Below are 12156 nucleotides of genomic sequence, written 5' to 3' on the forward strand. Positions count from 1 at the left end.
TTGGCTGTACCATCAATCCCATAAAACTTCATTTTATCTAGAAGAATACCATAATTCATACATTCAGATGCCTTAGGTTGCTGAAAATACCAGTCAGCATTATTTTATTATTTAATGCTTGTAAAATTGGTGAGTGAACATGTAAATGACATTCTCAGTAGAGACCCTTATGAAATTCAAACTGTGATTTGCTGAGGATGTTGCTAAGCTGAGATACTATTCTAGAGTACAACATGTTCAACAGAATCATGTATGTTGTACAGCTGGCAAGGCCATCAGGACATCACATCACTAAAATGTCAAATAGTAGGAGAAGAAATATGAGGGGATAATGTCTTGACATCAAACACGAATAGTTGCAGTGAGTCCAGCCAGGTGTAAGTTGCATAGCTAACTTGAGAAGAGTTTTCTTGATCATTGACACCAATCTCAACAAGGCAAACCAACATAGAGGAATGGAGTCAGAAACATGGACTAAGGCCATGACTATCATACAACATATGAGGTTATGGACAACACAAATACCGTGGGATCCCTTACTGGTTTGATCACCATGTACATGGATCCATTGTACAACCCCTGTAAAGAAAGAAGAAGAGTGCTTGATGACTATTACACCATAAAATATCGAACAACAGGGCAACTCAATGCACACTAGGCAACCGCATATGACTACTGCTGATCTGTGGAATGAAGCTCATCACCATATCCTGAACAGGGCCATTCTCCAACCCACAGCAGTCATTCCCTGTCACCACACAGTGGTTCTAATTACTCAACCAGTTGCTGAAGTCAGGAAAACTGAACAAGACCACCCCAGATCAAAATCCACCATTACAGCGGTTGCAATGATGTTGCCAAATCACTTTGCTGTCCTCATCAAAAACCTACTGGCCCTGGAAGTAGTTGACTCTTAAGGTATCATTTTCTGTCATATTGAATGCTTCTGTTGCCAGCTCAAGAAAGAATTACATTGTGAGATTCAAATGCCATTGTAATCAAAGCTTCAAATGGAAAATACATTCAACCAACAGGAACCTGTGTTGTGAGAATAACTATCAATAACAGGACATAGCCCTTTGAATTTATTATTTCACCAGATTTCATAGATGATGTTATCCATGGATGGGGCTTGCAGCTCTCACAAGCAATTATAAACCATGGAAAATTGGAACTCCATCAATTTCAGACAGTTATGGTTTCTCTGGGTGATTGTCTAACTGAAGACAAGATGAATTCTAATCAGCAGTCAGAATGCTCAATTAAATTTTAAAGTTTTAATAAAATGAAAAAAGTATGTGCATCACTCGAGCCATTTTTGAACTCGTGGTGTACCACCTGCTTCAACATCTTAGGGACGAGGCTTTGTAACTTAGATGGTGGTGATATTGTTTTCAGTAAAACATTTGAAGAACATCTAAAATACTTAACAACTATGCTGAAGTGTGTCCACAACACAGGTCTTTGCCTGAGTCACAGAAAGTGCCTCACTGTCATCCAACAAAAATAAAAATGTTTACACGCCTAGTTAGAGGAAACCGATTCTGTACCTATCTAGATAAAGTAAGAGCCATAACTGATACCCAATTCCCTAGGACATTTGTGATGTGAGAGGCTTCCTTGCAGTGTGCTGCTACTACATAGACTTCATAAAGGATTTCATTTGCAAGGCATGGCCAGTACAAACACAGATGTAGGTTGACACCAGATTTTCTTGGAATAAGGAGCAAGAAAGATCTGTCTGCATCCTTAAGGAGGGGGCAGATGCCACCTTCATGGCTCCTCTCTTTTTTGACAATATTGCTGAAATGGAACTACACAATGATAATAGTGATTATGGGACACATGAAAATTCAGGAAGGCACTGAAAGAGTGATTGCTGATGCCTCCAGTGTACTGTAAGTACTCTAAAACTGAGAAAGAGTGCCTAGTTGTTGTTTTAGGCAATCAGCAAGTTCTGATCCTTATTATATGGCAAACACTGTTCTGTCTGACCATTATTTGTATGTAAGTTGACAAAATTGTAGGATCAATCAGTACATTTGGCAAGATTGGCACTGAAACTTCAGGAATACGACATCACAGTAGTATAAAAAAAGGATGCAAACACAAAGGTGCTAAATCCCATTGGCCAAATCCATTGGAGGCATTAAAGAAGGAAGAAGCTGTCAAAGAAGAATTCAGAATGATAGATGGCACATTGTATAAGAGGAATTCTGAGTCAGTGGAATGTACACTGTGTACACTGCCTGTCCAAAAAGTTCTGAGACTGATTTCATTCCTGATGTACAAGCAACATCAGTATAGTGGCAGCTTGAACTAACAACAGATGTGCATTCGACCAGTCAGTTGTGAGCAGGCAGTGTTAAGTAGTGGACATGCAGGTGTGGCATGTCACACTGGAGCGACAACTCTGAATCAAGTGTTCAAGACAATGCCTAGAATGTTTTCAGAAGAGATGAATGTGTGCAAAGTTTGCTCCACACACCTTGGCTCACGAACAAAATCAGAGATACACAGACGCCAGCCACGATGTGATTGAAATGAAAACCATGGACACTTCTGTTGTGGAAAAGCTCATGATGAGTGATGAGACTTGATGTTACCAATACAAACCTACCACGATATGACAAAGTGCAGAAATTCTCATGAAGGGCTAACTTGTTGATGACATAACCAAATTGAAGCAAATGTGATGTGCGAGTTAAATAACATCCCAAAGGAAGGCTTTTCTGACAGTTTCAAATGGTTTTATGAATGTTTTGTGCATTGTACTCAAGTGAGGGGAGACTATGTAGAATACCTGAACCATTAAAACCACAGTCTTAACAATCTTAGATTTTCTCTATTTTTTTTAATTTATTTATTTATTTATTTATTTTTTTTTTATTCAGTCTCTAAATGTTTTGGACTGGTGGGGAAATGGTTGCTGGTCATCTGAGCTCATTTATGATGCACCATACTGAAGTATTTTCACAATGCTTTGGCATCAGGTCATCTGAGATTTGTGAAGAGCCTTGATTGAATTATAAACAGATATCATTGGCCTGGACTGCAGCAATCTGTCAAACGTTATGTAGAAAGCTACTATAGGGAATGTTAGCGACAGAAGCGTGTGCTTCAATTACCCCAGGCTATCTGGTAGCAATTCTTCCTGCAACTGTTCCATGCAACTGGATTAGAAAGTATCTCTGTGCAGGTTTTCCATATCAACAAATGTGAATAAATAGGTAGGACTGATGGTCTCCTTTCTTCTCTATACTGACTGCTGGAGCCACAGAAACTGCCAAGTTTTTTTTAACTATGAAGCATCACATATAATAATCTTTGTTTGTAGAAAAGTGTTTCAGTTAAGACTGTGGTCACACAAAAACAGTTGCATTATTTTTAAAGCAGTCCAAACCATTCTGAGAAATTCATTCTCTCAGGTACTTTTGGTCATGTAGCATGAATTTTCAGTATGTTTTCTCATAGTTATTTTTTCTAGTAAAATGTGCCATACTCTTTCTTCTTATATTCATATAACATCATACATGTTTAATCGTCAACAGTTGACTATCATACTGTGCATTTTTTCGGAATTTTCATCTATGATTGCAGTTTTGGGGTATCCTTCACATAGATAATCTTCCAGGGAAGTTTGACCACAGTTGATCACAGCCCACCTTCTCATAATTGATGATAATCTACACCTACACACATGTTTCACAAGTCATTACAGGATGCATGATGGAGGATGCCTTGTATCATTCCCTTTCTGGTTCATCTCTCAAACAGTGTGTGGGAAAAATGACTGACCACATGCTGCTGTACAAGTGCTGATTTCTCATATCTTTTCTTCATTGTATGTGCATGAGATGTATGTTGGCGGCAGCGGAATTGTTCTGCAATCTGTTGAAAATGTTGGTTCTCTAAAATTTCTCAAAAGTGTTTTATAGAAGGAATTTCTTCCAGCCACCAGGGATTCCCATTTGAGTTCACAGAGCATTTCTGTAACACACTCATGTTTATAGAACCTGCCAGTATGAAATTTAGCGACACACTTCTGGATTGCTTTGATGTCATCTTTTAATCACACCTAGTGGAAACAGAATTCTTATAAACCTTCAGTAACATTGGATGTATATCCTTAGGTAATACACTGCCCAAAAGAATGAATATTTAATTAGTGTGATGTTCTGGTTTATCCATTTGAACAAATTGTACACACAACAACTTATTTATGAAGCTGTATAAAGAGAGCACATTCCCAGATCATGTTGACAGTCACTGTGTGAACCATGGAAACAAAACCAAAATGTTGATATTAATGCCATCTCTATGCCAGGCTGAGAACTTTTCAACTTGTTCCCATATTATATAGAAATCTAATTTCTTGGAAATAATGTGTTCATTACCTTTATCAGATGCCATGGATAGGTTGTTAACTTGTACTTTTATGAAGACATTATCCATCACATACTACTATTTTGACAACCCCCCATCCACACACACACACACACACACACACACACACACACACACACACACACACAGAGAGAGAGAGAGAGAGAGAAAGAGAGAGAGAGAGAGAGAGAGAGTTAAATTGTCCTGGTCTACTAAATTGTACCAGAACCGCAGCTCACGTGCTGTGAGGGGTTGTGTGTGGTGGAGTTGGTGAGAGGAGAAAGGATGCAGGATGGGAGTGAGGGGTGGAGAGAAGGGTGGTTCATATCTGAGAGGGAGAGGCAAGAAGGGGTCGAGATAGGAGTGTGGCACCTGTGAGCACACCTACTTGAGCAAATGGAGTTTTGCACAACACACAAGGAAGTATAGGTTTGTATTAGAAGGGGGAGAGGGACTGCGAAGAGGAGAGCATGAGTGTAGAGTGAGTAAAGTGAAATGCATGAGCACAGGTTTGAAGGTGGGTACCAACCATGAACTAGCAGAGATTGGAGCAGGAGGATTTTCCAGCACATAGTTGTAAGAAGCTGGTATTTGGTTTGTGGGGGCAGGGGTGGGGGGAAATCAGATGGTACAGGATGTGAAGAATCCATTGAAGTTCCATTTATGTTGCTTAGCACTGTGTTCTGACACTTATTAGCTAACTGTGCTTCTGGCTACAGTTTGTTGGTGGCCATTTATTTGACTGGACAGCCAGTTGGTGGTCATGCCTTCATAAGTCATATGCAAAATTTACGGCAGAGCTGTTATATGACAGCTGCTGTCAAAAGTAGGCCCTCATGGGCAGTATGTGCCTCTTGCTTGACTGGAATGGGATGTGTTGTGTGGATGAGAAAGATTGGTCTTTTACCATGTCTTCCACAATGTCAATGTGGCCAGGGGTGGGAGTAGGTGTGGTATAAGGATGGATTGGATTATTTTGTAGATTAGGTGAGTGGCGGAATACTACATTGGATTGGGTGGAAAGGATTGTGGATAGGATGATCATAATTTTTAGGCGTGATGATAAGTATCCTTCTGGCACCTAGACCCATTAACAACACACCATACAAGGAGACACAGGAAAGGGAATCATGTTACATACTAATTTTACATAATGTGTGCTATGTCATCTAAACCTCTGACCAGTGTAGTTGTAACAGACAACTATTATTAATAAGTATTGTTGTTATAGACCATATGGGAATACTTGGAAGTAAATACTGAGTGTTTGGCCTTGCCCCTCCGAAAGCAAGGATTTCTTTTCCAGAATTTAAATGCAGAGAGAGAGAGAGAGAGAGAAACTAGTGTGAGGTTATGCCAGAGGATGAGGAAAGAAATAATCTACACATTTAAAACATAAAGTTACATTTGTCACTGACCATATGTTGTTAAGGTTCTGCACATGATTTGGAGTTATACAGGGTGATTCAAAAAGAATACCACAACTTTAAAAATGTGTATTTAATGAAAGAAACATAATATAACCTTCTGTTATACATCATTACAAAGAGTATTTAAAAAGGTTTTTTTTTCACTCAAAAACAAGTTCAGAGATGTTCAATATGGCCCCCTCCAGACACTCGAGCAATATCAACCCGATACTCCAACTCGTTCCACACTCTCTGTAGCGTATCAGGCGTAACAGTTTGGATAGCTGCTGTTATTTCTCGTTTCAAATCATCAATGGTGACTGGGAGAGGTGGCCAAAACACCATATCCATAACATACCCCCATAAGAAAAAATCGCAGGGGGTAAGATCAGGGCTTCTTGGAGGCCAGTGATGAAGTGCTCTGTCACGGGCTGCCTGGCGGCCGATCCATCGCCTCGGGTAGTTGACGTTCAGGTAGTTACGGACAGATAAGTGCCGATGTGGTGCCGCTCCATCCTGCTGAAATATGAATTGTTGTGCTTCTTGTTCGAGCTGAGGGAACAGCCAATTCTCTAACATCTCCAGATACTGTAGTCCAGTTACAGTAGCACCTTCGAAGAAAGGTGATGCTGACGCCTAGTCAACAGCGCCTAAAGCGAACAAATGTACAACTAAATGAAACTTTATAGCTCCCTTAATTCACCGACAGATAGTGCTTAGCTCTGCCTTTTGTCGTTGCAGAGTTTTAAATTCCTAAAGTTGTGGTATTCTTTTTGAATCACCCTGTATGATGTTGAGAAAAATTAATACACTAATAGAAAGTCCTTTGCCAAATACAAACAATGGGATGAGTAAAGACAAACACTCAATGTACATGGGAAACAAGTTAGGGGTAGGCATGTGAACAAGAAATTGAAAATTGTAGTACAGGATCCAAATGTATATTGTTTTTGAGTGAGCCTGCAGGTGCCCATTACACACACACACACACACACACACACACACACACACGAGAGAGAGAGAGAGAGAGAGAGAGAGAGAGAGAGAGAGAGAGAGAGGATGCGTGAGGGTTGCATTGAAAAGCACACTTGCAAGATATCAGCTGCAGTGTGACAGAATGAGTGACAACTGGCATTTGCACGTGTTTAAAAGATGCGCATCCAGAAGGTCATAACTGCATTCTATCAGAATTATGGCCCAAATTTTTACATGGGATCGATTTCTGAGGCTGATATCTTGCAAGTGTACTTTTTTCTCCATAAAATATGATGATGATGTTTCCTTGGAAGCACTATTTGATTACCAGCATCTACATCTGTATCCATGTGATTTTGATTATGAGAAAAGCCACTTAAGTCCCTGTGTCAGAGATACACGCAAAATATAACAAAAGGTGGAAGTAAATTGAGGATGCATCAACTGACATTCTAATTCTTACATTCTAATAATGAGCTGGAATAAATCAGCTGTGTAATGTAATATGCTGTTAACCAGGGTACAAGTAGATAAGTAATACACAACATTTTATGGTATTGAGCCACATGCAGAATTACTTCAATATAAGTGAGCAAAACACACATCTTTGGCAGAGGTGAACTTATCTGACTAATAATAATAGCTAAATATTTGCTAAAATGCAGGGGCCAAACAGCTATTTAATGTTAGTTTGTAATTGATGCAGTATGAAGTAATTCTGCATGTCTTGTTGGCAAAAGCCTAATAACAATAGACCTGCAGTTTCCTATAGTCATTTATAATAATAATAATCATCATCATTATCATCATCATCATCATCATCCTGGCACTTATAATCATTTTTATGGAAGGTTTCAGTCGCTAAAGGACTATTCCATAATGCTGCTTTCTATGATAGTTTAAGACTTTGTGAAAAAATGCTCAAAAGATTCAATTGATGGGATATTACATCCCCCCCCCCCCCCCCCAATCTGGCCTCCTCTCAAACTTCCCACAAAAAGGATAGTTATATGACAGATTACTGGCAGATCATAAATAAATGAATGTTGTATAAAGTGTGGACATGTATGATACATAGCCGTTGTTTATGTGTAAAATTTCAATTACTGTATTTTGTAACAGTCATCTTTTCTTTTTTTTTTTCAGCTGAAAGCATTGATGAAATATTTGAAGACCAGTTTATTATTCATGCATCATAATTCAGACAGCTCATTTAATCCATCCATCCAAGATTTTACAAATACTTTACTGGATCTGTTTGAGAAGTACAGTCCATCTGAAGTTTCTACACTTGTCCTTCATTCTGCTCTGTTGAGAGAGTATGCTACTGACAGGGTTCTGAATGTAATGAAAAAACAGCTATCTGTCAGGTAGTTTGATTTAAGCCAAATCTTTGTATTGCACATAGCTTTCTCTCTCTCTCTCTCTCTCTCTCTCTCTCTCTCTCTCTCTCTCTCTCTCTCTCTCTCTCGTGTGTGTGTGTGTGTGTGTGTGTGTGTGTGTGTGTGTGTGTGTGTGTACAAGTAAAGTTAAATCCTTCCAAAAAGGTATCTTTTATTATATTTACTAATTTAATTTGTGTTTGTGTATATGCTCTTTTGGGGAGAGGGAAGGGGGAGGAAACTATGATAAAGATGGATACAAATGTGCCATACAAATTTTTATAGGATTAAAGAAGAGAAGCAAACATTTTTCCACTTGCCTGTTAATTGGAAGGCAAGGGCCTTGCCGCAGTGGATACACCGGTTCCCGTGAGATCACCGAAGTTAAGCGCTGTCGGGCGTGGCCGGCACTTGGATGGGTGACCATCCAGCCTCCATGCGCTGTTGCCATTTTTCGGGGTGCACTCAGCCTCGATATGCCAATTGAGGAGCTACTCGCTCGAATAGTAGCGGCTCTGGTCATAGAAAACCATCGTAACGACCGGGAGAGCGGAGTGCTGACCACACGCCCCTCCTATCCGCATCCTCAACTGAGGATGACACGGCGGTCGGATGGTCCCGGTGGGCCACTTGTGGCCTGAAGACGGAGTGCTTATGTTAATTGGAAACAGCACCCTCACTACAAGGAAAGGTAGCTATTTCTGACTCCGGTAGTGTGCCACTTCCTTCTGTAGAAAGCTCTAATGATCCCTAGCATCTTTCGTAGAGCACTGATGGTAATGGTTTCCTCCTATCAAAAGTAACTCACGTGGGCAACCAGAAAGGGCATTACCAGATTCCAGTGCTTGCAGGTTGTTGCATACATGGCACCTCCCTTTAAGGAAGAAAAAATTAATAAGTTAGCTTGACATGTATACTTTGTATTTTATCTTTGTATTTCCTAACTCTTTATGATAATAGTGCTTCTGTTTCAAGCATGTGGGTAAAATAGGTGTACTCACCAGTTGTCTGTGCTATGCAGCTAAAACCTAATGCATGCTAGCCCACAACTGTTGTAACTGGTCCCTGATATCCTGGATGTGGTCACTGGCACAGAATTAATACTTGAGCTACTCCCACGCAAGTTCTGTCAGGGACAGATATGGGGATCTATCTGGCCATGGGAGTACCTCAACGTCATGCAGACAGTTCGTAAAGACACATACCATGTGTAGCCCACAACTGTTGTAACTGGTCCCTGATATCCTGGATATGGTCACTGGCACAGAATTAATGTTTGAACTGTTCCCCCCACAGGCTCTGTCAGGTACAAATATGGGGATCTATCTGGCCATGGGAGTACCTCAACGTCATGCAGACAGTTCATAGAGACACATATCATGTGTGGACATCCATTGTCCTGTTGAAAAATGGCACCATGGTACTGTTGCATTGGAGGTAACAAATGAGGATGCAGAATGTCTTTGACATACCATTGTGCTGCCAGTGTTCCCTCAGTCACCACCAGCTGTGAACTGAAGTCATACTCTATGGCTCCACACCATGACACGGAGTAACACTGCTGTGCCTCTCCAAAACATTGGAAGAATGGGACCTCTTCGCAGGTTGCTGCCATACTCACTGACAATGGTTACACAGGTTAATGCAACCTGAACACAATGTGATGCCAGTCATCAGCCAACCATGCTACCTGGTTACTGCACCACACCAGATGCAGTCGTTTGTGTTGTGGTGTTAATGGCATCCTACACATGCAGTGATGATTCCCTTGTCCATGTGCTGCTAGACTCCAACCAATGGTGCAGGATGACACAGAATGTTGCAGGGAGTCCATTGTGTGTTCTCTAATCGCGGGTTTAGATGTGATGGGGTTACAATGTTCTTGGTGCGTATACAGTGGCCAGATGTAGTCAACCATAACCTTGATAATGACTGTGCCCTATACTCACGTTCCCATTCAGTTCAACATTGGGCCACCATCACATTCAAATACCCCACACATCTGGATATTGTATGATTCGATGAGCTGGCCAAAGGGTGACCCACAATGAGGTCCCTTCCAAACTCTGTCAGCTGCTGATAACACTGCCTCATGTGAGTACGTGGCATCTCCATGCCCTTCACAGTGATCACTGAACATCTGGAACTGTTCACACTCCTTATATACTTTACCAGGCCTGGTACCAACATTAACCACGAACAACACTAATACAGTCTGATGACCATTCTACTTGTCACACAGTATTGCAACTCTTAATCATTTACGTAGCCACCGATGGTATGTATGTGTATGAACTTACTTTGAGATCTGGCCATATCGTGGGGGTGCTTCAATTTTTTGCCAGGTAGTATATGTTTTTAATTTTGCAAGTGCCTGTCAAAGGCTGGATCAAAATAGAGGATGCAAATTTTATACAGGTGTAAAAGTATCTGACCATTTAGATTCCTGACTTTGCAACTACTGTCCAGCTGCATTATTGATGTGACAGACACACATATTTCACAAACTTCAGATGCTTTTACACCTGTTTATGTGAAGCACTGCAATTATAAAATGAGTGTATATTATGTCAGTTAAACAAAATTGTACATAATTGTCTATTTCCAATGTGCAACTGTTATTTGGACAGCAATGAAAGGTATTCAGAAACATTCATTATTTTGTTTTAAAGATTGCCTAGGGACCTGGCACAGATGAACAGTAATGATTGAACATTTCAAATGCTGTAGTGTTTATTTCATAATTTATGTACAAAACATTAGGCATTGCTGCGCTAAAGAAACACCATTGCACACAGTCAACCGTTTCCAGTCCACAATAATAGATTAAAAAATAAAGCATCACTTTGATTCGCTAGTACATATCGTGCAAAATCTGTCCCACACTTACACTGTTTACGCAGCGTACTTATTGCAGGTTGACAATCTGTCCAACTATGACTACACATTTGGTTTTGTTACAGTCTAAGTGACATATTGTACATGAAATTACTAAATGGGTTCAACGAAGAGGAACAAAATAAGCCCACCACGTAAAATACATAAAATATTAGTCATCACAGGCACATGCATAGAGAAGCTTTTACAGACAGTGGAGTGTTTGAGTCACATGCTCTACCATGCTTGCAGTGCCTCTATGTGAGAATAAGGAAGTAGTGATCAGTGAGACATTTACAAGGTGTGTGAGAAAAGTAACGAGACTGAGTTTTTATCTACCAAAGCTTTTATTTATTTATTTCAAACAACAATATTATGTCCTTCAAAGTAGTTCCCTTTGGCAGCTATACACTTTGGAGTTGTCATTCTGAGTCTTGGTAGCAGTGCTGAAAGACTTCAACTATTAGGGCCTTTAACATGTGGGTCACATTCTTTCAAATGTTCCCCAGAGTCCCAAAATGATGTCTTCCTAGGACATTCCTCAATTTTGGGAAAAGAAAAAAGTCACAAGGACTCAGATCAGGTGACTAGGGAGCTGTGGAGCAACAAGGATGCCTTTGGAGGTCAAAAATTCCAAGATGAAAGTGGCCGTGTTACATGGGGCATTGCCATGCTACAGCAGCCACTTGTCTGCAGTGTCCAGTCTCACTCAATTCACATTTTTCATGAGTCTTTCAGTGACATCTTTGTAAAACAGTTTGGTTGACAAATTCAGTCTAATGTCACAAGAGCTTGCACACATTTTCATTGGTTTTTGAAGTGGAAGGTCTCCCTGAGCGAGGTTCATCTTCAAGGTGTTCTCAGTTCTCCAAAAATGATTTGTGGCTACAAAAAGCTTGTGCTCTTAATGAAGAATGTTCCCCATTGCTTGTAGATTCCTAAGCTTAACATAAAATTTGGTGGCCTAACATTGCTCTCAGTTCTGCCGTTCCATTTTCATAACAAACAACAAAAAAACAACTTCACAGATGGTGCTCTCAAAAATCACGTGATGGCTGCACCAAGCCGAAACTTGGACTGAGCATCTGGAAGGAATGAATACCCCCAGTCTGCACAAGTAGAACAAC

The 12156-nt window shown here is 40.3% G+C and overlaps 1 protein-coding gene across 1 annotated transcript in view; it reads left to right on the forward strand.

The window, feature by feature from the left end:
• The window catches only part of LOC124555286 (Hermansky-Pudlak syndrome 3 protein), a 175999-nt gene that overhangs the window by 114193 nt on the left and 49650 nt on the right, over positions 1–12156 (forward strand). The window contains exon 11 of the mRNA XM_047129159.1: positions 7917–8140. Coding sequence (XP_046985115.1) covers positions 7917–8140 — 224 coding nt within the window. The remainder of the gene's footprint in view (positions 1–7916; positions 8141–12156) is intronic.

Source organism: Schistocerca americana, chromosome X, assembly GCF_021461395.2.
Source record: "Schistocerca americana isolate TAMUIC-IGC-003095 chromosome X, iqSchAmer2.1, whole genome shotgun sequence".
NCBI classification, from domain to species: domain Eukaryota; kingdom Metazoa; phylum Arthropoda; class Insecta; order Orthoptera; family Acrididae; genus Schistocerca; species Schistocerca americana.